Source organism: Hylobates moloch, unplaced genomic scaffold (genome assembly GCF_009828535.3).
Source record: "Hylobates moloch isolate HMO894 unplaced genomic scaffold, HMol_V3 SCAFFOLD_12, whole genome shotgun sequence".
NCBI lineage: Eukaryota > Metazoa > Chordata > Mammalia > Primates > Hylobatidae > Hylobates > Hylobates moloch.
The window spans coordinates 40485206-40510785 of record NW_026652287.1 but is presented as its reverse complement, the minus strand read 5'-3'; the positions used below and the strand labels follow the sequence as shown (position 1 = coordinate 40510785).

Below are 25580 nucleotides of genomic sequence, written 5' to 3'. Positions count from 1 at the left end.
CTTGGTAAACAAACTCTCCTCTGTCCCAATCCTTTCATAAAAGACTCCCAGCTGGGCGCGGTGGCTCACACCTGTAATCCCAGCAGTCTGGGAGGCCGAGGCGGGCGGATCACCTGAGGTCGGGAGTTCAAGACCAGCCTGGCCAACATGGAGAAACCTCGTCTCTACTAAAAATATATAAAAATTAGCCAGGCGTGGTGGACATGCCTGTCATCCCAGCTACTTGGGAGGCTGAGGCAGGAGAATCACTTGAACCCGGGAGGCAGAGGTTGCAGTGAGCCAAGATTGTGCCACTGCACTCCAGCCTGGGCCATAAGAGTGTCTTATTGCTGTCTTAAAATAAACAAATAAATAAATTAATTAATTAAAAAAATAAAAAGACTTCTTCCACCTTGTTGTGACTGGGATCTGGCTCGTCCCATTCCAAGGATGTGGCTTTTATAGCGGGGAAACTTGTTCATCCTCTCATAGCCTGAATTCACTGGTGAAGCAAGAGTTGTGGTCAGCATGGCCCTGGCTCCCAGAACTCCCGGCTGGACTGCCTGCCCTTCTCTGCCTCCCTGGCTCCAGACACATCCCTTGCTCAGCCCTGGTCATATGACACAGAGGCCATCTCTGGGTCTGTTTGAACCACCAGGGCACCATCTCCATCCATTCATTCATCCTTTCCGCAGACACTGACACTGAGGGCCTGCGGTGGCCCAGCCTGTGCTAGGGGCTGGGGGAAACAGTTGGCAAATAAGACCTGGCTCCTGCTTTCATGGTGCTGACCACCCCATCTTTCTTGTATCAAAAACCCCAGGCCAGGCTCGGTGTGGCACAGTGGCTCACGCCTGTAATCCCAGCACTTTGGGAGGCCAAAGTGGGCGGATCATTTGAGGCCAGGAGTTTAAGACCAGCCTGACCAACATGGTGAATCCCCATCTCTACTACAAATATCAAAATTAGCTAGGCGTGGCGGTGCACGTCTGTAGTCCCAGCTACTCGGGAGGCTGAGGCAGGAGAATCGCTTGAACTTGGGAAGCAGAGGTTGCAGTGAGCTGAGGTCGCGCCACTGCACTCCAGCCTGAGGGACAGAGCAAGACTGTCTCAAAACAAAACAAAACAAACAAAAAAACCCAGGCCAGATGTGATGGCTCATGCCTGTGATCCCAGCACTTTGGAGAGACCGAGGCGGGAAGATCACTTGAACCCAGGAGTTCCAGACCAGCCTGGGCAACACAGCGAGACCCCATCTCTACAAAAAAAAAAAAAAAATTAAAAAAAAAGTTAACTGGGTGTAGTGGCGTATGCCTGTAGTCCCAGGTGCCTGGGAGGCTGAGGTAGGAGGATCACTTGAGCCCCGGAGTTGGAGGCTGCAATGAGCTATGATTTCACCACTACACTCCAGCCTGGGCAACAGAGTGAGATTCTGTCTCTTAAAAAAAAAAAAGGAACCCCAGCCCCCAGCAAAGTGGATTTCAAAGGGAATTTATCCAGTTTGCTGCTCAAATAGGGAGTGGGTACAGGGAGAGAGCCCCGTGCTGCAGCAGCACGGGCGGGCGGGGCAGTGGGGAGAAGGCCTACCTTCCGTGTTCTGGATGATGCGCTCCACCAGCACTGGGTATTTGGTTATGCGTTGTGTAACCAGGAGAATGCACTCCTGCACGCCAAGCCGCCGCACGATGGAGAAGTTGCCAATTTTCTAGGAAACGGAAAGCAAGGTCCCGTATTAACATCTTGGAAACGAACAGCAAGATCCCGTATTAACATCTCGGAAACGGACAGCAAGATCCCGTATTAACATCTCGGAAACGGACAGCAAGATCCTGCATTAATATCTCGGAAACGACAGCAAGATCCTGCATTAACATCTCAGCTCCTGCCCAATTCATCAACAATCGGCTGCCGAGGCTGGGGCTCCTTCTTTTCTCAGCTCACCAGGACCTTTCTTTTGTCACTTTGGAGCAGACAGACACAGATACCTGAAAGCAGGGATCACCTGCTGTATACACAAAGGCCACTAAAGGCCAGATGTGGTTGTTCATGCCTGTAATCTCAGCACTTTGGGAGGCCAAGGTGGGAGGAACGCTTGAGACCAGGAGTTTGAGACCAGCCTGGGCAACACAGCAAGACCTCATCTCTACAAAAAATTAAAATATTAGCTGGGCATGGTGGCACACTCCTGTAGTCCCAGCTACTCAGGAAGCAGAGACAGGAGGTTTTGCTTGAGCCCAGGAGTTTGAGGCTGCAGTGAGCCATGATTCTTCCATTGCACTCCAGCCTGGGCAACAGAGCAAGACCCTGACTCTCAAAAAATAAAAGAAATGAGAACCAGCCAGGGGGTTGTTATGGAAATCATCTGTCAAGCTGTCCACACACACGATGTCAACATGAACACACACCCCCTAACCCATGACTGCTGGAACCCTCCAGAACTAGAGTGGGCATGTGCCTTTTGAATGGGTCCCTGGGTGTGATCTCAGCTCACTGCAACCTCCGCCTCCTGAGTTTTTTTTTTTTTTTTTTTTTTTGAGACGGAGTCTCGCTCTGTCGCCCAGGCTGGAGTGCAGTGGCGCAATCTCGGCTCACTGCAAGCTCTGCCTCCCGGGTTCACGCCATTCTCCTGCCTCAGCCTCTCCGAGTAGCTGGGACTACAGGCGCCCGCCACCACGCCCGGCTAATTTTTTGTATTTTTAGTAGAGACGGGGTTTCACCATGGTCTCGATCTCCTGATGTCGTGATTCACCCGCCTCGGCCTCCCAAAGTGCTGGGATTACAAGCGTGAGCCACCGCACCCGGCCCGCCTCCGAGTTTAAGTGATTCTCCTGTCTCAGCCTCCGAGTAGCTGGGATTACAGGTGTGCGCCACCACACCTGGCTAATTTTTGTAGTTTTAGTAGAGATGAGATTTCGCCATATTCCCCAGGCTGGTCTCAAACTCCTGGGCTCAAATGATCTGCCCGCCTTGGCCTTCCCAAAAGTGCTGGGATTCCAAGCGTGAGCCACCACGCCCAGCCTGGGTGCTTTCTGATGCTCACCTCTGGCGAAGAACCAAAAGGGGTCACCTGACACTCTCTCAGGAGCATAGCACATTTTCTGCTTGTTTGCTCCCGCTGCTCTTGTATGCGCTGCTCTTGTATGCATTTTAGGGATGCCAGCACTTGCAAAGAGGCACTGAAGAGGCCCAGAGCCGCTGTGGGATTTGCAAGTCTGTGGACGGAGGTTTCATTGGAATCCCCCTCCTGGCTTTGAGGAACTGCAGCTTCAAAACGATCCTCTCCCTTTCCCACCTACCTATAATGCAATGAAGTTTAAACGCATGTCACTCCTAACTTTGGACCACTGGGTGTAGAATGCCACTGCAGAACCAAGTCCTGGCCAGGCCACAGGTGATGCAGCTCTTGTGGAATCAGCGGTGTTAGGGCCTCTAAAGAGGTGAATGTTGATAGAACCAACTAGCCATCATCCAAGTGTGGTTTCTAGGACGCGGGAGGTGGGGTCTCCCTTGACTTGGCTGACTCCGGCTGGGCTTCGAGCACCTACCCACGCTCACACAAAGGAGGCAGGAAGATCATTCTACATGCTCCAGGGGTGAACACGGACCAGCAAGGGGACAAACGTTTGGAGTAACCCTCCTTTTTTTATTTTGTATTTTTTTGAGATGGAGTTTCGCTCTTGTTGCCCAGGCTGGAGTGCAGTGGTGCGATCTCGGCTCACTGCACACTCCGCCTCCCGGGTTCACACCATTCTTCTGCCTCAGCCTCCTGAGTAGCTGGGACTACAGGCGCCTGCCACCACGCCCGGCTAATTTTTTGTACTTTTAGTAGAGACCGGGTTTCACCATGTTAGCCAGGATGGTCTTGATCTCCTGACCTTGGGATCCGCCCAACTCGGCCTCCTAAAACGCTGGGATTACAGGCGTGAGCCACCGCGCCCGGCCCATGCCTGGCTATTTTTTTGTATTTTTAGTAAAGACGGGGTTTTGCCATGTTGGGCAGGCTGGTATTGAACTCCTGACCTCAGGTGATCTGCCTGCCTTGGCCTCCCAAAGTTACAGGGATTACAGGTATGAGCCACCGTGCCCATCTGGAGTAACCCTCCTTACGACAGATGGCATCCCCAAGGCAAAACAGGGCAGCTCTGGAGGGCCAGTTCCTGGGGCAGGGCAGCCCCTTCAAACGATCCTTTGTGTCATCCAAACAGTGATGACACAAAGTGATGGTCAGCAGGTCCCATGCTGAGGGCTGCAGGGGTCTCTCAGGGGCCACTGTGGCCTGGCAAGGAACAAAGTCTAGATATGCTTTCTTTGATTGACTTTGTTAATATGTGTGTGTGTATATATATGTATTTTATATAATAGAGATGGGATCTTGCTACGTTGCCCAGGCTGGTCTTAAACTCCTGAGCTCAACTGATTTTCCCTCCTTAGCTGCTGGAGTAGCTGGCGTTACAGGTGTGCACCACCATGCCTGGCTAATTTTTAAATTTTTCGTAGAGACAGGATCTTGCTATGTTGCCCAGGCTGGTCTCGAACTCCTGGCCTCAAGCGATCCTCCTGCCTTGGCCTCCCGAAGTGCTGGATTTACAGCGCGAGGCATTGCATCTGGCCTGCTTTATTTTACATCTCAGGATTCTATGTAAGATTTCACTGATGTGTTCTGAATGGGGTTGTAGTTAAAACCCAAACCAAACCTTGAAAATCACTGCTACATAACAGATGCCTTATAATTCCCAAGTCCCAAGACTCTACAATTCTGTGGAAAAACCCCACAGTGAAGAATATAAGTTTTTTGTTTGTTTGTTTTGTTTTTTTTGAGACAGATTCTTGCTCTGTTGCCAGGCTGGAGTGCAGTGGCAGTGGCGTGATCTTGGCTCACTGTAACCTTCGCTTCCTGGGTTCAAGCAACTCCTCTGCCTCAGCCTCCCAAGTAGCTGGGATTACAGGTGCGTGCCACCATGCCTGGCTAATTGTTTGTATTTTAATAGAGACGGGGTTTCACCATGTTGGCCAAGACGGTCTCGATCTCCTGACCTCGTGATCCGCCCGCCTCAGTCTCCCAAAGTGCTGGGATTACAGGCGTGAGCCACTGCGCCCAGCCAGAATATAAGTTTTTGATTAAAAAAAAAAAACTTGTTTTTACCTTGATCAAGTTTTGAAATTTCTTGTTTTGCTGAAGCAGCAACTTATAATGACTAACAGCTTCATTGTGGCCACTACAAAACACACCGTACTTTTCTTTCATTCTCTCCCCATTTTCACCTGAAAACTGATAAACAAAAGAATGGAAATGTTAATTAAACATGAAAACTGCCAAAGTATATTTTCATCTAATTCGTCTGAGTGTGCTAAAATAAATATTAGATTTATTTGTAATTCCATTTTCTTTCTTTTTTTTTTTTTTTTGAGACAGCATCTTGCTCTGTGGCTCAAGCTGAAGTGCAGTGGCGCGATCTTGGCTCACTGCAACCTCCGCCTCCCAGGTTCAAGCGATGCCCCTGCTGTAGCCTCCCGAGTAGCTGGGATTACAGGTGCTGCCACCACTCCCGGCTAATTTTTTTTAGACAGAGTCTCACTCTGTTGCCCAGGCTGGAGTACAGTGGCGTGATCTTGGCTCACTGTGGCATCTTGCTCTGTGGCCCAGGCTGAAGTGCAATGGCGCGATCTTGGTTCACTGCAACCTCCACCTCCTGGGGTCAAGCGATCCTCCTGCCTCAGTCTCCTGAGTAGCTGAGATTATAGGTGCACGCCACCATGCCCGGCTAATTTTTGTATTTTTAGTAGAGACCAGGTTTCACCATGTCGGTCAGGCTGGTCTCGAACTCTTGACCTCTTGATCTACCCACCTCAGCTTCCCAAAGTGCTGGGATTATAGGCGTGAGCTACCGTGCCTGGCCAGCCAAAGTATATTTTCATCTAATTTGTCTGACTCTGCTAAAATAAATATTAGATTTATTTGCAATTCCATTTTCTTTCTTTTTTTTTTTTTTAGAGACAGCATCTTGCTCTGTGGCTCAGGCTGGAGTGCAGTGGTGCGATCTTGGCTTACTGCAACCTCTGCCTTCCGGGTTTGAGCGATTCTCCTGCTGCAGCCTCCTGAGTAGCTGGGATTACAGGTGCCGCCACCACACCTGGCTAACCTGACCATGTTGGTCAGGCTGGCCTTGAACTCATAACCTCAAGTGATCCACCCCCCTCAGCCTCCCAAAGTGTTTGGGTTACAGGTGTGAACCACAGCACCCAGCTGCAGTTCCACTTTCTAATATGTCCTCAAACAGAGAAATGCTTCAGTTTGGGGTGTCTACTCGCAAGGAGTCATAAAGGTAAAATAAAAAAACCTTCTGCTTTGGGGCTTTGCTACATCACAGATGCCGTAAAACTTCCTAAGAGCTGAGAAAAAAAGTAAATTTCAGCCAACGGACATTAGAAACATAAAAAGCAGGCCAGGCGCAGTGGCTCACACACGTAATCCCAGCAGTTTGGGAGACTGAGGCAGGAGGATCACCTGAGGTCAAGAGTTGGAGACCAGCCTGGCCAACATGGTGAAACCCTGTCTCTACCGAAAATACAAAAAAATTAGCTGGGTGTGGTGGCAGGCGCCTGTAATCCCAGCTACTTGGGAGGCTGAGGCATGAGAATTGCTTGAATTTGGGAGGTGCAGGTTGCAGTGAGCCGACATTGCGCCACTGCACTCCAGCTTGGGCAACAGAGCGAGACTTCATCTCAAAAAAAAAAAAAAAAAAAAAAAAAAAAAACATAAAAAGCAAAAGGATTATTCTTCTAATTAGCTGGCCCAGGATGCTTTGAGCAAATAGTTTGAGGTCACACGAGGGGCACAGCTCCCCTGGGTAAATCTTGGCCTAGGGTGATCATTTGGGGTTAATACCACTACCACGGATGGTGCTGGTTCACAGGTATGCTTTCCCCTGCCCCCGAGATGGGGTCTTGCTCTGCTGCCCAGGCTGGAGGACAGTGGCATGATCATAGCTCATTGCAATCTCTGCCTCCCAAGCTCAAGTGATCCTCCCATCTCAGCCTCCTGAGTAGCTGGGACTACAGCTATACACCACCACAGCTGGCTAATTTATGTTTATGTTTTGTAGATACCAGGTCTTGCTATGTTGCCCAGGCTGGTCTGGAACTCCTGGGCTCAAGCAATTCACCTGCTTGGCCTCCCAAAGTGCTGGGATTACAGGTGTGGGCCACTGCACTCAGTCAATAGGTATGCTTTGAACGGTTGAAAGCATAAGTGATTTGAACCAAAAAACAAAAACCAACCAACCAAACAAGAGCACAGAAGAATGTAACATTGAATAGTGTTCAGCCAGGGACACTGGCTAATTTAGGTCTCTGTGTTTCTAGAATATGAACTGCAGGCATCACTGTAAGGGGCCCAGAACTGTGTGTCCTCAGGGGAGCAGGCACTCGACAAACAGGAGCCACTTGAGCCACTCTCGTTTTATTATTGAAAGGAACAGGCTGGCACAATGGCTCATGCCTGTGATCCCTGCACTTTGGGAGGCCGAGGCAGGGGGACTGCTTAAGCCAGGAATTTGAGACTAGCCTGGGCAACAAGGCAAGACCCAATCTCTTCAAAAAATAAAAAATTAGCCAGGCACGGTGTTCCTTGGAGTCCCAGCTACGTGGAAGGCTGAGGCAGGAGGATCACTTGAGCTCAGGAGTTCAAGACCAGCCTGGGCCATAGAGTGAGACCTCATCTCTACAAAAAATAAAATTTAGCCGGGTATGGTGGCGCATAGCTGTAGTCCCAGCTACTTGGGAGGCTGAGGTGGGACGATCACCTGAGCCTGAGAGGTTGAGGCTGCATTGAGCTGTGACTGCACCACTGCCCTCCAGCCTGGGCAACACAGCAAGACCCTATCTCAGAAAAAAAGAAAGGAACAGAGACAAAGCAGAGGCTTTGAAGACTGTTGAGATGAACACGGCTGCACCCACCTGCTGAACCAGGAGGTCGCCGATTTTCTGGATGACATAATTCCGGTCACTGCCCTCCTCCAGGGATTCTTGGCGGCGCTCCTTGAGCCGAGCGAGGAAGTGGCTGTGCGTCTCCAGCAGGTCATCAGCGCATGGGAAGAGGCGGCCAATGGCCTTGCTGCTGAACTGCAGCTCCTCCTGCAGGGCCCTGGAGTACACCTTCAGCATGATCTTGAGTGTCCGCACGTGGTGCACCTCTGTCTGCATCAGCTCTGCAGGGACATGGACGGCAGGACTTAGCCACGCTGGCTCCACGGCCCCGCTGGGCAGTCGTGGGTGCTGCCAGCCCTTCACGTGCTGAACTGGCTCCTGAGAGTTCTCTGCCTAAGACCTTGCGCCTTTGGGATTTTTGTTACTTCCAAGGTGTCCAGGGTTTAGAGTGCTGCGGGGGAGTCCCAGCCTGAAGGAGCAGGGGAAGGAGACAGCCCTGGGCCTCCCCATCACAGGAGGGTTTTGTGCCCAGTGTCAACCCAGCGGACAACATTTTAAGTCCGTGTTTTTTTTTTTGTTTGTTTGTTTTTGAGATGGAGTCTTGCTCTGTTGCCCAGGCTGGAGAGCAGTGGCGCAATCTCAGCTCACTGCAACCTCTGCCTCCCACATTCAAGCGATTCTCCTGCCTCGGCCTCCTAAGTAGCTGGGATTACAGGCGTGCACCACCACACCCGGTATCAGGTCTTTTTAGGAAGAAGAGTGTTCTGAGGAACACTCCTGTAGCTGTTAAAACTCATACGTCACACCTGTGTGTGTCCCTCACCAGACCTAGACTGCAATGAACAGGACGTTTGCGTCCCCCAAAATTTGTATGTCGAAATTTGAACCCCCAAGGTGACAGTATCAGGAGGTGCGGCCCTTGGAAGGTGATGAGGTCCTAAGGGGAGAGAACCTCATGGTGGGACTAGCGCCCTAAGGAAAAGGACCTGAGGGCCAAGGGTGGTGGCTCATGCCTGTAATGCCAGCACTCTGGGAGGCTGAGGTGAGCAGATCACTTGAGGTCAGGAGTTCGAGACTAGCCTGGCCAACACAGCGAAACCCTGTCTCTGCCAAAAAATAATTAGCCGGGCACGGCCGGGCATGGTGGCTGACGCCTGTAATCCTAGCATTTTGGGAGGCCAAGGTGGGCGGATCATGAGGTCAGGAGTCCGAGACTAGCCTGACCAACATGGTGAAACACCGCCTCCACTAAAAATACAAAAGTTAGCTGGGCGTCGCAGCAGGCAACTGTAATCCCAGCTATTCGGGAGGCTGAGGCAGGAGAATTGCTTGAATCCGGGAGATGGAGGTGAGCCGAGATGGAACCACTGCACTTCAGCCTGGGCGACAGAGTGAGACTCTGTCTCAAAAAAAAAAAAAAAAAAAAAAATTAGCTGGGCATGGTGGCAGGCACCATCATCTCAGCTACTTGGGAGGCTGAGGCAGGACAATCGCTTGAACCTGGGAGGCGGAGGTTGCAGTGAGCTGAGACCGCATCACTGCATCCAGCCCGGGTGACAGAGTGAGACCCTGTCTCAAAAAAAGAAAAAAAAGGACCTGAGAAAGACCATGAAGACTTTGTGAGAACACAGCCAGATGCCACCATCAGGAAGCCAGGAAATGGGGCCTCCATGGACATTAAGTCTGCCGCCGCCTTGATCTTAGACGTCCCAGCCTCTAGAACTGTGAGCAATAAACTTCTGCGGCTTTTCAGCCACCCTGTGTGTGGTGTTCTATGAGCGCTGCCTATACAGGCTAAGACAGCCACCAGCAAGGGAAGAACCAGCCAGACCTGGGCATTCAGCCAGACATGTCCACAGGGACACATTCTAACAAAATCCTCTCCGACCGTCTCTTCCCTGGCATGGGAAGCAGGGCTGCACCAAGGGAGGAGAGAGAAAGAGAGAGAAACACAGAGAGAGGCCAGGCACCGTGGCTCACACCTATAATCCCAATACTTTGGGAGGCCCAGGTGGGCGGGTCACTTGAGCTCAGGAGATTGAGACCAGCCTGGGCAACATGGTGAGACCCCCGTCTCTACAGAAAATAAAAAAATTCGCCAGGTGTAGTGGCCCATGCTTGTGGTCCCAGCTACTAGGGAGGCTGAGGTGAGGGACTGCTTGAACCCGGGTCGAGGCTGCAGTGAGCTCTGATTATCCCGCTGTACTCCAGCCTGGGCAATAGAGAGAGACTCTGTCTCAAAAAAGAAAAAAAAAGAAAGAGAGAAAGAGAACAAAAGAGAGAGGGAAAGAGAGAAAGAGAGAAAGACAAAGATAAGGAAGGAAGGAAGGAAGGGAGAGAGGGAGGGAGCAGAGAAGAGAGTGGAGGGCTGGTGTGGTGGCACAGGGCTGTGGACTCCTCACCGTAAAGGACATCTTGTCTTTTCACCACCTCCCTCTTTTGCTTCTTGGCGTAGGCTGGGTCCACGGCGAGGCTCCAGGACTCAGCTTCAAACTCGTGGCCGTCTGACTCAATCTCACTCCTCAGTGAGGCGGCGTAGGGATCTGAGGGAAGAGCGAGGTGCGGCTGCTGGGGGCCCAGAGCCACGTCACCCCAATTCCCTCCGGTAGACATGCTGACACGAGCCCCAGCTCTTCCCAGGAGGGACAGGGACTATGTGGCAGCTGCGAGAGAGCGGAGATGACCATACCTTCTACAAAAATGGACTCGGTGTTCGGAGATGTAAGGGACAGAGAGTCATCAGCTATCTGCTTAAATTTTAAAAACCCAGAATCGGCTTCATCCATCTCTCCTGTGATTGGTCTGAGTGCAAACAATAAAAACAATTGTTTTAGAAAAGTGAATTAAACACACACGACCTCATGCAACAAAGGCACATCGGTGACTCCATCCGATTCGATACTCTCTGAGAACTCTCCAGATTTTCACAGAAGCCTCAACTTTGTCTACAGATCATTTTTAAAAACTGGGAGATTTGCCAGGTGCGGTGTCTCATGCCTGTAATCCCAGACTTTGGGAGGCCGAAGCCAGGCAGATCACCTGAGGTCAGGAGTTCGAGACCAGCTCACTCAACATGGCAAAATCCCGTCTCTGCTAAAAATACAAAAATTAGCCGGGCGTGGTGGCAGGTGCCTGTAATCCCAGCTACTTGGGAGGCTGAGGCAGGGGAATCACTTGCGCCTGGGAGGTGGAGGTTGCAGTGAGCCGAGATTGTGCCACTGAACTCCAGCCTGGGCGACAGAGTGAGATTCTGTCTAAAGAAAAAAAAAAAAAAAAGTGGTGGGGGGGATGGGGGAGATTATCTGTCAATGTCACATCAGGATTTCTTCCATAGTAACTTCCTTTCATGTTTAGTTACGTTCTAATGGGGTGTGGATTGCAGCTTCCTTGACGGGCCACTGGAGCCCGCTTGGGGCCCCTGGGATCCTGCCTACCAGGAGTTAAGTGGAAATGGTTTCATGGTCAAGGTGGGAAGGCAGTCCTTACTCAGAGGAAAATGATAATCTACTCCCTTTCCCACGAACTCATGGAATAGTCACCACAAACATATCAGCTTCTAGCATCACTTTCTACCCGGACACCAGTGCAGGCATTATCAAGGGAACCACCTTGAAGTCCTATAAAATGAGGTAAGGCACAGATAATGGGACGCCGCCTCCACACACACCCAGCAGGACTTTCAGCATCGCCTTGAGTAAGTAAGGAGCCCGGCCTAAGGAGCGAGTCCAAGGATCCCTCGAGGGCGCTAAGCAAACTGGCTCCACCAGGGGCCGAATACACCCCGGGATGCATCGTTTTTGCAAAAAAGCGTGGATCCTGGAAGCAAGGGTTAATGGGAATTTCTCTGCTTAGCACGGGGGCTGCCGTGTGGATTCACACAGATCTAAGTCGGGGTCTCCCTCCGGAGAGGCTGTCGACAGCTCCCCAGGGAATGCCACCACCCACCTGAGGGCACAGAGGGGACCCTGGCTTACCCGAGTTGCGTCCCAGGGCCAGCCGGGCTCGGTGTTGGCTGGGGACCCCCTTTCTGAGAGACCGTCATACCGACATTCCTGGACAGGGCCGGGCTGCCATCGGACAGGAGGGTGCCCCGGGGGTGCTCCTTGAGCGAGGCTGTGACAGAGGCAAGGACAGAGTTGGTGCTGAGAAAGTGGGTCGGGTAGCGGAGGTCGCCGGCACGGAAGCCCCGCTCCGACTGCGGCCGCAGCACGGACAAGATCTTGGAGGTCAGCAGCTCGTTATCCAAGAAGACATTCTCGCTCCATTTCCTGGGGAAAGAGCCGTAAAAAGACAGCTCGGGGCGGCCGGGGAGCGCGCCGTGCCTGTCCCCGCTTTTGGAGTGCGCATTCCCCATGTTGGCGCCCGGGGCTCCGGCACCCGGCGCGGCGCCAGCCTGGGCTGCGCCGTTTTTATGCCTCGGTGGGATCCTTCTAGAAAACAGAGCTGCGTCTTCCCTTGCTGTATTGGCTGAAGCAGCGGGTCTGGAGGGCAGGATATTGGTCCCCACTGTGACCATTTACTGTGGAAATTGCAGTATTTGCTGCTTTGATAGAATAAAACAGAAAAAAAAAAAAAAAAACAAAAAACCTCTAGGCTGTCCCTTGGTCTTTGCAGGGTGTAAAAAGCAAGTGAGCTGTTTGAGTTTGCTGTAAATAGTCTAAGATCATGAAACTGTGAGCCTGGCATGCTTCATGCCAAAACCTCGCACATGGTGATAATTAATCTGAGATCAGATGTGAGGGTGACTCTAAGACCCAGAGATGGCAGGGCATGGTGCTTAGCCGCCCCTGGTCATCAGCACTCAAATAGAATTCTACCATCGAAGTGGACGCGAGGCTCCGATTCTGTTCCATACGGTAATTATAAACCAACCCAACATCAACAGGGGCTGCAAACTGCTGTCTACACCCATCTGTTCATTAATTTAAGGGTTCAGATCATAGGATACATGTGCCTGCTGATAAGCTCACCTACTCATGGAAAGATGCAACTTTTTAAATTAATTATTATTATTTTTAGAGATAGTTTCACTCTAGCTCGGCTGGAGTGCAGTGGCCGACCATAGCTCACTGCAGCCTTAAACTCCTAGGTTCAAGCAATCCTTCTGCCTCAGTCTCCTGAGTAGCTGGGACTACAGGTGTGCTGTATAATTTAAAAATATTTTCTTGTAGAGAGACGGGGGTCTCACTATGTTGCTCAGGCTGGTCTTGAACTCCTGGCTTCAAGCGGTCCTCCTGCTTTGGGCCTCCCAAGATGCAACTCTTAATAAAGCTCAACTATGGCCGAGTGCGGTGGCTCATGCCTGTAATCCAGCACTTTGGGAGGCTGAGGTGGGTGGATCACAAGGTCAGGAGTTCAAGACCAGCCTGGCCAGGAAAACCCTGTCTCTACTAAAAAAAAAAAAAAAAAAAAAAAAAAAAATTAGAAGGGCGTGGTGGTGGATGCCTGTAATCCCAGCTACTCAGGAGGCTGAGGCACAGAATCGCTTGAACCCGGGAGTCGGAGGTCGCAGTGAGCGGAGATCACACCACTGCACTCCAGCCTGGGCGACGGAGTGAGACTCTGCCTCAAAAATAAATAAATAATAAATAAAGCTCAACTATCATTCATTAGGTTCAGTTTTCCCCTCCTATTTGACAGGCATAGTTGAGATGGGCTACTTGGCTAGTTTACTCTTATATTTTATAAAATTGTATCTTGAAGTTCTGCCTAGGTAAGGACAAAGACCAGCATTAAAAAGAAATCTGGCGGCCAGGCGTGGTGGCTCACGCCTGTAATCCCAGCACTTTGGGAGGCCAAGGCTGGCGGATCACCTGAGATTGGGAGTTTGAGACCAGCCTGACCAACATGGAGAAACCCCATCTCTACTAAAAATACAAAATTAGCCAGGCATGGTGGCACATGCCTGTAAAACCAGCTAATAGGGAGGCTAAGGCAGGAGAATCGCTTGAACCCGGGAGGCGGAGGTTTCAGTGAGCCGAGACCGCGCCATTGCACTCCAGCCTGGGCAACAAGAGGGAAACTCTGTCTTAAAAAAAAAAAAAAAAAGAAATCTGGGCCAGACATGGTGGCTCACGCCTGTAATCCTAGCACTTTGGGAGGTTGAGGTGGAAGGATCGCTTGAGGCCAGGAGTTCAAAACCAGCCTGGGAAACATAGCAAGGCCCCGTCTCTACACAAAATAAAAAATTAGCTGAGCACAGTGGCGCACGCCTGTAGTCGCAGCTACTTGGGAGGCTGAGGCAGTAGGATTGCTTGAGCCCAGGAGTTCAAGGCTGCAGTGAGCTATGATTGCGCCACTGCACTCCAGCCTGGGTGACAGAGCGGGACCTTCTAGAAAAGGAGAGGGGAGAGGAGGAGAGGGGAAGGGAGGGGAGGAGAGAAGAGAGGAGAGAAGAGGAGAGGGGAGGGGAGGGGAGGGGAGGAGAGGAGAGGAGAGGGGAGGGGAGGAGAGGAGAGGGGAGGGGAGAAGAGAAGAGAGGAGAGGAGAGAAGGGGGAGGGCAGAGGAGAGGAGAGAAGAGAAATAGAAATCTGATCTGTCAGGTCAGGTGCAGTGGCTAATGCCTGTAATCCCAGCATTTTGGAAGGCCGACACGGTGGATCTCCTGAGGTCAGGAGTTCGAGACCAGCCTGGCCAAAGGCCAACATGATGAAACCCCATGTCTACTAAAAATACAAAATTAGCTGGGCATGGTGGTGGGCACCTGTAATCCCAGCTACTCGGGAGGCTGAGGCAGGAGAATTGCCTGAACCCGGGAGGCAGAGGTTGCCGTGAGCTGACATCATGCCACCGCACTCCAGCCTGGAAAACAAAGTGAGACTCCATCTGACAAAAAAAAAAAAAAAAGAAAAAAAAAAGAAATCTGATCTGTCCCATGGCCTCCTGGCTCCTAGGTCCTGACACACCATTGGTTTGTCTATGTTACAGGAAGAGAGCAGCTAGAAGTCTCTTTCTTGGGAACACGGAGTTATAAACCATGGGGTGGGCAGAGCTTGCCCTAGGGAAAACATACTCGCAGCAGCTCTCCTGGGAGAGGATTCAGCATTCTCTGAGCAACTTTTTTTTTTTTTCTTTTTTATTTTGAGACGGATTAACGCTTTTGTTGCCCAGGCTGGAGTGCAATGGTGCGATCTCGGCTCACCGCAACCTCTGCCTCCCGGGTTCAAGCGATTCTCCTGCCTCAGCCTCCCGAGTAGCTGGGATTATAGGCATGTGCCACCACGCCCGGCTAATTTTATATTTTTAGTAGAGACGGAGTTTCTCCATGTTGGTCAGGCTGGTCTCGAACTCCTGACTTCAGGTGATCCACCCGCCTCAGCCTCCCAAAGTCCTGGGATTACAGGCTTCAGCCACCGTAGCCGGCCTCTGAGCAACTTTTAATTTAGCTGTAAATTGAAGGTGATTGTTAACGTGCAGGTGGGTGTGTGTTAGAGATTTTCTGGCAGAGGAGTCAAGAATTCTTGCCAATTAAGACATCAGCCACTAAGCTGTGTAACAGCACATTGCACATATACTCAGTAACTGTTCATTCTTTCCACAGCCCAGCACAGCAAGGATGACATTTGTTCAGTGGCCAGAAACATTCTGACGTCATAATACATGACTAACAATTACTATTGTTATAGGAGACAAAGCAGTTGAAGATGTCACTCACAAAGCAACACCTATGTAAAAAAACAGGAATCCTAAACCAAAGGCGACACGGTCCAGGACAGGCATTTCCTGCCATTTCTGTACAACACTCAACTCCACCCAGGCGATTATGACCTAAACGTACAAATATGGTGCAAATCCTGAGATGTATCCTTTGCCCAGCAGCATCCTGGCATGGCTGACAGATGGTTGCTTGTGGACTGAGGTCTTGACTGAAATCAGATTAATTCTGCTCTAATACAATAGTCCATAGAAGAAAAAGTCACTAAAAATAGCATCTGGCCGGGTGTTGTGGCTCACACCTGTGATCCCAGCACTTTGGGAGGCCGAGGCGGGTGCATCATTTGAGGTCAGGAGTTCAAGACCAGCCTGGCCAAAACGGTGAAAACCTGTCTCTACTAAAAATACAAAAATTAGCTTGGCAGTGGTGGTGCACACCTGTAATCTCAGCTACTCAGAAGGCTGAGGCAGGAGAATTGCTTGATCCTGGGAGGCAGAGGTTGTGGTAAGCCGAGATCATGCCACTGCACTCCAGCCTGGGCAGCAGAGTGAGATCCTGTCTCAAAAAAAACCAAAACCAAAACCAAACAAAAAAACAGCATGTAAGCAATGCCAATTCCCAAAAACAAGAGATTGGGAATTGGCATTAAAAAAGAAAGAAAGAAGAAATGCTGATTCCAAAGAATTTTAATAAACTATTGGTAATGCTAAATCTATGGGAATAGATGTAAATCTTCCTTTGATGATTTAGAAGACACTGAAGTTTTCACATGTTGGGGTCATGACCAGGGACAGCAGGTTAGAGACCAGCCTGGGCAACATAGTGAGATCTCGTCTCTTAAAAAACAACAACAAAAAAAATTAGGCAGACATGTTGGTGTGTGCCAGTAGTCCCAGCTACCTGGGAGGCTGAGGTAGGAAAATTGCTTGAGCCCTGGGATTCAGGGCTGTGGTGAGCTATGACTGCCCCACTGCACTCCAGCCTGGGTGACAGAGCAAGACTCTGAAAAAGAATGAAATAAAATGAAATAGAATAAGAGGTGGACAGTCATAAATTGAGTCTTCCTGGAACACATGCGGCCACTGAAATAGCTGATGGGTCAAGACATGAGTCAGTGGCCCTGCCACAGAGCCGCTGTATTGATTATGTCCTTTTATTCCATATTTGTGATGCTCTGACATCTTGGGGCTTTGCTGACCATGCACGCACAGCCCCTCCCAGGGCTGGCCAGTTTCTAGAGACAGTAAAGGGTCTGCACCCAGTGCAGAGCTCAGACCCCCAGTTGCCTCCTTTATGGGGCTCTCACACTCCTGGCCACGATCCCGCTGCCCTCATCACCTCGGGGCCCCGTCCTGAGCCTGCTCACCCTACCTGGCCCACTTGTTCCCCAGGAAACCACAATGAAGACTCCTGTCCATATTTTCCCCTCTGTCCCTCAACTGACCCTGGTGCTTCCCCGTGTGGCCCCTGTGTGGTGTGCCCTGCCTCCTGCTTCCAGAGGACTGTGAATATAAACTTCTTCCTTCCTGACGGTCATTTCTGGGTCTGTGAGTCTCACCATACCGGGTTAAGACAAATCCTGGGTACCCTAAAACACCAGCTGCCCAGGGGCCAGAAGTCTGCTTGCCAGGGATGGGAGAGCCTCAGATCTTCTGACACCTTTTTTTTGTTTGTTTTTTTTTGAGAAGGAGTCTCGCTCTGTCACTCAGGTTGGAAAACAGTGAGGGTGATCTCGGCTCACTGCAACCTCCACCTCCCGGGTTCAAGTGATTCTCCTGCCTCAGACTCCCGAGTAGCTGGGATTACAGGCGCCTGCCACCATGCCCAGCTAATTTTTGTATTTTTAGTAGAGACAGGGTTTCGCCACGTTGGCTAGGCTGGTATCGAACTCTTGACCTCAGGTGATCTGCCCGCCTTGGGCTCCCAAAGTGCTGGGATTACAGGCGTGAGCCACTGCGCCTGGCCTATAGTGTTTCTTTTCGGGGTTCTAAGATCCATTTCGATGACTCTGTGAATATACTAAAAGCCCCTGGGTTGTACTCTTAAATGGGTGCATTGTATGGTCTGTGAATTACGTCTCAATAAACCTGCTCAACCAACAAACTCCCACCTGTGATGGACAGGCTTCTTTCTGTGGGAGGAGAGCAAGACATTTGATTTGCAGTTCAACATACGGTGGGAATTAGTCGCTCTGCTCTTGGCTCTGAGAGAGACAGGGATACATATTTATCTCCTGCTATGGTTTTTCCTACAGCAGACGGCCATGGCGCTTGGGGTTCAGCTTGTGCTGTCCAGCACTTTCTGTGCAGCTGCAAAAGCTACTCAGAGTCTAATTAGCGCCTCCTGCCCACTGCTGAGAGGTGCGATCGATTAGCGAGCACCTGGCCCGCTGTGGCCACTGTATGCCGCAGAGCTCTTTCTGCAAGGGGACCTGGAGGATGGATGGAAAGAAGTGAATGGTGAAAATCAAAACAGTTCTGACCTGAGGGGGAAAAAAAATATATCCTATTCTCAGCAACAAACACAGACAGTGGCCTATCCTCAGGGTGATTTTTAAAAGTTGGTTTTGTCTTGGTTTCATGAATTCAAGAGTAGTCTCTAGCCAGGCACGGTGGCTCACGCCTGTAATCCCAGCACTATGGGAGGCTGAGGTGGGAGGATCACTTGAGGCTAGGCGTTCGAGACCAGCCTGGGCAACATAGACCTGTCTCTATAAATTTTTTGTTTGTTTTTTAAAAAAACACTAAAGCAAGAGCAATCTCTGAGCAAGTTAGATGACAAAGCTTTCGTAACAGGTGTCAAGATCCCACCTGCATTACTTTACTGGGACAAAAGACTCCATACTTTTTTTTCTTCTTTCTTGTTTTTTTATGAGACAGATCTCGCTCTGTCGCCCAGGTTGGAGTGCAGTGGTGCGATGTCAGCTCACTGCAACCTCTGCCTCCCAGGTTCAAGTGATCTCCTGCCTCAGCTACCCGAGTAGCTGGAATTACAGGTGCCCGCCACCATGCCAGGCTGTTTTTGTATTTTTAGTAGAGATAGGGTTTCTCCATGTTGGCCAAGCTGGTCTCAAACTCCTAGCCTCAAGTGATGCGCCTGCCTCGGCCTTCCAAAGTGTTGGGATTACAGGCCTGAGCCACCACACCCAGCCTAAGACCCCAGACTTTTTCTAGTGCCGCTGTGCTTCCTTTGTGACTCAGTCTGTCATAAATCCTGTTAAGCCACAGGCTTTGTCCTCTGATATCCAAGCACACTCCTTATTAGGTCTTACAGGAATAGGACTCACCAAAAATTACATGAAAACGGCTGAGTAGTTACTAGCCTGTTCAAAGTAATGTTCAAGAAAACCTGATACATCTTTTTTTTTTTTTTTTTTTTTTTTTTTTTTTGGAGACAGAGTCTTGCTCTGTCACCCAGGCTGGAATGCAGTGGCACGATCCTGGCTCACTGCAACCTCCACCCCCCTGTAGTGGTGCAATCTTGGTTCACTGCAACCCCGCCTCCTGGGTTCAAGCGATTCTCCTGCCTCAGCCTCCCGAGTAGCTGGGACTACAGGTGTGTCCAACCACGCCCAGCTAATTTTTGTATTTTTAGTAGAGATGGGGTTTTGCCGTGTTGGCCAGGCTGGTCTCAAACTCCTGACCTCTGGTGATCCACCCGCCTTGGCCTCCCAAAGTGCTGGGATTACAGGTGTGAGCCACCGTGCCTGGCCTGCCTTCTTTTTTTTTAAAGAGAGACACAGTCTCGCTCCATCACCCAGGCTAGAGTGCAGTGGCATGATCATAGCTCACTGAAGCCTCCAATTCCTGGGCTCAAGGGATCCTCCAGCTTCAGCCTCCTGAGTAGCTGTGATTACAGGTGTGTGACACCATGCCCAGCTAATTTAAAATTTTTCTATAGCAACGGGGGTCTCATTATGTTGTCCAGGCTGGTCTTGAATACCTGGCCTCAAGTGATCCTCCCACTTCGGCTTCCCAAAGTGCTGAGATTATAGGCATGAGCCACTGTACCCGGCCCTGATGTGACATATTAAGTGATGGTCTTAATTGGTTTCAAACTCTCTTTTATATGTAATCTAGAGGCACACTGACTTCCAGAAATGCCAATTTGTAAGCAAGAATTGCCTATCCTAAATTGCAGATTCCTATATAGCCTCTCACTTGTAAAGGGACCCCAAACATTTTTTGAAGGCAGCTGGGCCCTGGTCCATAAGTCTCCACAGTTTTCTGCAAAGGACTATTCAAGAAACAAATGGGGCTGGGAGTGGTGGCTCAAGTCTGTAATCTGAGTACTTTGGGAGGCTGAGGCAGGAGGATCCCTTGAGCCCAGGAGGTCGAGATTGCAGTGAGCTATCATGGCACCACCGTATTCCAGCCAAGGCGACGTAGTGAGACCCTGTCTCTGAAAAAAACAAAAACAAAAAGAAAGAAACAAGTGAACCAGACAAGCACCTCGGTTTCAAGGCCTCGTCTCAGAAATAATGGCTCCTTTTCTCACATTTAGGGAGGTTTTCTGTCCCCACCCATCCTTCTGCTCTGTTTCAGCCAAGACTTTTCTTTTAGGCTGAGAGTGCAACCCGGCTCTAGAGAGTTCTAGCAAGCACTGGCTTACCGGTGAGTGTTCGAGAGACAATTAAAGAAAATCTGATGCCAGATGAAGTTTTCAGTTCACAGTTCCTGCCTTTTCAGCCACCTGGGAATAGACTAAATCGATGAGAAGACGACTTCATTGATTTCTCTTTCTTGCCTCATTTTGATGTTACACAAGCAAGATAGTATTAAAAAGAATAAAAAGGTAGGAGGAAGAAAAAAACCCCTTCATCCCACACCTCAGGGGACAAAGAAAAATTAAAAAAGATACCTTGCAGCTTAGAAGGTAAGTATGACTCAGAATATTCTTCCCAAACCTGGTACTATCCAAAAACAAAAAAAAAACAAAATGAAAAGCCCCCTACCCCAAACTACATGTCAAACCCCCAAAATACCATTTAAAAAAATGTGGCAATTCCTAGCACAGGTACTATTTATTGAGTGCTTCTTGCATTCCAGGCTGTGTCCTGAGCACTTAATCTTCCTTCCTTCCTTCCTTCCTTCCTTCCTTCCTTCCCTCCCTCCCTCATTCTTTTCTTTTCTTTTCTTTCTTTCTTTTCTTTTCTTTCTTTCTTCTTTCAGATGAAGTCTCGCTCTGTCGTCCAGGCGACGACGTGCAGTGGCATGATCTTGACTCACTGCAACCTCCACCTCCCGGGTTCAAGTGATTCTCCTGCCTCAGCCTCCTGAGTAGCTGGGATTACAGCCGCCCGCATCCACGCCCAGCTAATTTTTATATTTTTAGTAGAGTCGGAGTTTCACCATGTTGGTCAGGCTGGTTTCGAATGCCTGACCTCAAGTGATCCACCCACCTCGGCCTCTCAAAGTGCTGGGATTACAGGGGTGAGCCACCGTGCCCGGCCTCACTTAATATTTCTTAAGTCCTGCAGTCCTCACAATGACTCAACAGTAGCTACTACTGTTATTTTATCTTTTTACGTTTTGAAACGGTCTCACTCTGTCACCCTGGCTATAGTGCACAGGCACAATCATGGCTCACTGCAGCCTCAACCTCCTTGTCTCAAGTGATCCTCCCACCTCAGCCTCCCGAGTAGCTGGGACCATAGGTGTGTGCTATCACACCTGGCTAATTTAGAGATGGGATCTGGCTATGTTGCAAAGGCTGGTCTCGAACTCTTGGACTCAAGTGATGCTCTTGCTTGGCCTCCCAAAGTGCTTGAGTTCATTTTTGTTAGGAAGTATAACATTTAGGTTGAGGATGGTTGGTATATTTATTTATTGTCTATGGATGTGGGCATTATTGTTCTATTTTATTTATTTATTTATTTGAAGATAGGGTCTCGCTCTGTTACCCAGGCTGGAGTATAGTGGCACACACATAGCTTACTGCAGTTATGAATTCCTGGGCTCAGCTTCCCAAGTGGCTGGGACTGTAGGCGCATACCACCATGCCCAGCTAATTTTTTAGATATTTTTGTAGAGATAGGGTCTCCCTATGTTACCAAGGTTGATCTCGAACTCCAGGCTTTAGCTGTCCTCCCACCTCAGCCTCCCAAAGTGCTGGGATTACAGGCAACACCATGCCTGGCCTGTGTTAATTTTGGGAGCTGTATATTTCGGTACAGTGGCTCACGCCTGTAATTCCAACACTTTGGGGGGCTGAGGCAGGAGGATCACTTGAAGTCAAGAGTTTGAAACCAGCCTGGCCAACATGGTGAGACTTCATCTCTCCAAAAAAAAAAAAAAAAAATTAGCCAGGCATGGTAGCATATGCCTGCAGGCCTGAGTACTCGGGAGGCTGAGGCAGAAGGATCGCTTGAGCCTGGGACCTCGAGGCTGCAGTGAGCCATGATCATGCCACTGCACTCCAGCCTGGGTGACAGATCCGACCTTCATTTCCTTTAAAGAAAAATAAAAAATGACAGGGAAGTATCTCAAAAGTTAAATTCACCAAGTGCAAGGTGAGCCTGAGCTGGATTCTGGAGCAGAAAAATAGGTGAAATTTGGATAAAGCCTGGGAGTTTAGTCAACAGTTATTAATGTGCGGGGAAACTGGGTGTGGGGTACCATGAATATTCTCTTTCCTATCTATGCAACTTTTCTGTAAATTGAAAATTATTCCCAAGCAATAGGTTCCTTAAAAAAAAAAAGTATATTGAGGCACAAGTCAATTAAAAAAAAAAAAAAAGTACTTCCAGGATGCACTGAGGCTTGTTAAACACAGCAGAGGTTTTGGTAAGGCATATGCATGGGGGCGCTCTGATTTAAGAAAGAACCAGAACTCACTGGCCAGGAGACAGCGCCCTCTCTGTGGCATGCATGCCACTGCCCTCTGGGATCCTCCTGTGGGATCTTCTAGAGCCTCCTCTTATGGGTGTGGGCCCTCCCTCTGTGCCAGGGACATGAGCCCCAGCTTGGGGCACCTGTGGGACGATGACTTCTCTTGCACCCTGAAATCCAATCGGCCACAGTCCTGCCTTCTGTCTATTTTTTTTTTATTTATTTTTGAGACAGAGTCTCACTCTGTTGCCCAGGCTGGAGTGCAGTGGTGTGATCTCAGCTCACTGCAACCTCTGCCTCCTGGGTTCAAGCAATTCTCCCGCCTCAGCCTCCCGAGTAGCTGGGATTACAGGTGCCTGCCACCACGCTCAGGTAATTTTTGTATTTTTAGTAGAGATGAGGTTTCACCACGTTGGCCAAGCTGTTCTCAAACGCCTGACCTCAAGAGATCAGCCCACCTCGGCCTCCCAAAGTGCTGGGATTACAGGCATGAGCCACCACATCTGGTCTTCTGTTTAACGGGCTTTGGGGCTGCCCACTGATCACTTAGCCCAAGCTGAGATCGCCGTGGGTGGCTGCCCATCCAGACTCATTCATTCTCATCCCACCCCATCTACAGGGTCCAGACCCTCCCTGGCCTCACCTCTTGCCACGTTTTGTACCCTGTACCCCAACTACGCTGACATGCCATACCAGGGAGCCTCAGAGCCCCCGGCCCCTCAGCTCAAGGTGTCTCCCTTATCTGGCCAGCTGTGGGGCCAGGTCAGAGTTCTTCTGCATGGCGCGCCCCTGCCCTCGGGTCCTGTGGCGTAGGCCTGCAGGCTTCCTTTACAGCTCACCACACTCCTGACTTTATTGCACAGCCTCCCTGCACCTTGACCTCCCTGGGAGCAAGGGTCAGGTGCTGTTCATCTCCAGGCACTGGCGTCACATCAGATCTACGCGCTCAGCCCATTGCGGCACGAGCACACAGCCATGCAGGCTACCATGGCCCTGTGGCGAAGGGTGCAGTCGGGGAGGGCGGGGGGCACAGTGAGGAGAGAGATCAGGGAGGGCACCCAAAAGTGCGACCTGCAGGGGCCCAGGGTAATCTCCTTCTCGGCCATTTCACTTTTGTTTTTTCGACACAGTTTCACTCTGTTGCCCAGGCTGGAGTGCAGTGGCATGGTCACAGCTCGCTGCAGCCTCCAACTCCTGGGCTGAAGTGATCCTCCCGCCTCAGCCTCCTGAACCATTAAAGGCAACAGCCACCTTCAGGGCCATTATCTTTGTTGGGATTTTAAGTTCCACTTAAAAAAAAAATCTCTTCGGAAGGTCAAGGTGGGAAGATCATTTGAGGCCAGGAGTTCGAGGCTACAGTGAGCTATGATCGCACCACTGCACTCCAGCCTGAGAGGGAAGTGACAGTCCATTTCTGAAGAAAGAAAATCTCCATGCAACAGGCTGTGGGCTCACCAGGCTCTGCTGGAAGGTGAAGGAAGGCCACAGCCAGGAAGCAAGTGGGCGCCTGGCCCGACAGATGGGAACACAAACTACCTCGCAAAGCCAAGGGTTACTCACCCAAGAAAATTGAGTTAAAAACTGCCTGAAAAAATGCATTTTAAGCACTGCTATTTCTTAAGTGGAATTGTATGACTCTTCGACTTAGCTACCACCCACCCCCATTCAGCTTCACATAAACATGAAAATCCTTACACATTCTCAACATGACCGCAGGAATTAACTGTTGAGCTACTTTCTGGTTTTATCATCTTATTCTTCTTACTGTTTATTTAAGTTCTGAACATGTTTGCCCAGAGGTTTGACCTGTTACACACTCTTATTCTATTCCTTTAAAAGAGAGGTGATTTTCGTTTTTTTCTCTCTCTCTTTTTCTTTTTTCCTTTTTGAGACAGAGTCTCACTCTGTCATCCAGGCTGGAGTGCAGTGGCGTGATCTCAGCTCACTGCAGACTCTGCCTCCCAGATTCAAGCAATTCGTGTGCTTCAGCCTCCCAAGTAGCTGGGATTACAGGCGTGTGCCAAAACACCTGGCTAATTTTTGTATTTTTAGTAGAGACAGGGTTTCACCATGTTTCTCAGGCTGGTCTTGAACTCCTGAGCTCAAGCAATCGCCTGCCTCAGCCTCCCAAAGTGCTGGGATTACAGGCATGAGCCACCGTGCCCAGCCTCCTTTTTTTTTTAGAGATAGGGTCTCACTCTGTCATCCAGGTTGCAGTGCAGTGGCGTGATCATAGCTCACTGCAGCCTTGACCTCTGGGGCTCCAGTGATCCTCCCACCTCAACCTCCCAAGTAGCTGGAACTAAAGGCAGGCACTCCCACACTCAGCTGGTTTTTGTATTTTCTGTAAAGACAGGGTCTCGCTATGTTGCCCAGGCAGATCTTGAACTCCTTCCCGCACTCAGGCAATCCTCCCACCTCGGCCTCCCTAAGTGCTGGGATTACAGACGAGAGCCACCGTGCCTGGCCAAGACAGCCCTTTTTTTTCTGGACGATGCCTGGACACATGAAGCCCACAGACATCCTCCCTCCAGGGTACTGGGTAGACACACCTGCTGTTGGGCTCAACTTGCAAAAGTGAGGCAGCTGGGGCAACACTTGACCTCAGTGAGACTCATTTCTTCACTGGGGGCTCTCCAGGAGCCTGTGGTGAATTGGGCCCTAAAACATCCTGTGTGCGGCTTTCCTGGCAGGTTCTGCGACAGCAAAAAGGCCAGATGGAACCACATTCTTGCCTGCAGTGGGGGTTCTGGGTTTTCCCCACCTCGAGCTTACGAGAGGGAAAAAGGAGGCCGGGGTCATCTCTAACCCCAAAGTGCCTGACCTGGGCTCCTCCACCCCAAGAATTCAAACTTAACTTTCTCTGAGATTCAGAAGGCTCTGTAGAACCTTTCAACACGGTGAGGTGGCCTATGATTTTAGAATATTTGACAGCATAACTAAGAATTCAAGAGTCCACAGTGAGAAACCTCATTCTCCATGGAAACCAATCAAAGCCGCTTTTCCTCCTGGGACAAGTCTCATCCTAAGAGTAAGGGATGCTTCGCAGTACAAAACACACTTGCTGCTGGCTGGAAATACCCACGTCCTAAGGCCTTTATCCTGGTGGCAGCGTTCCATTCTGAGCAAACGTTCTCTCAGCCAGGGCAGCGGCATTTCTGTGACATAGGAAAATACTACATGATTTTGC

At 50.1% G+C, this 25580-nt stretch overlaps 1 protein-coding gene across 7 annotated transcripts in view; it reads right to left on the bottom strand.

Moving 5' to 3' along the window:
• ARHGEF18 (Rho/Rac guanine nucleotide exchange factor 18) overlaps positions 1 to 25580 on the bottom strand; it is a 131043-nt gene that overhangs the window by 20324 nt on the left and 85139 nt on the right. For 6 of the 7 annotated variants that reach the window (XM_058425414.1, XM_058425415.1, XM_058425413.1 and 3 more), the window contains 6 exons: positions 11880 to 12018; positions 10595 to 10707; positions 10308 to 10448; positions 7936 to 8186; positions 5123 to 5248; positions 1567 to 1684 (listed from right to left, as the gene is read on the bottom strand). In XM_058425414.1, coding sequence (XP_058281397.1) covers positions 1567 to 1684; positions 5123 to 5248; positions 7936 to 8186; positions 10308 to 10448; positions 10595 to 10707; positions 11880 to 12018 — 888 coding nt within the window. Of the gene's footprint in view, positions 1 to 1566; positions 1685 to 5122; positions 5249 to 7935; positions 8187 to 10307; positions 10449 to 10594; positions 10708 to 11879; positions 12174 to 25580 lie in introns of all 7 variants that reach the window. The other variant, XM_058425416.1, reaches the window with a different exon arrangement.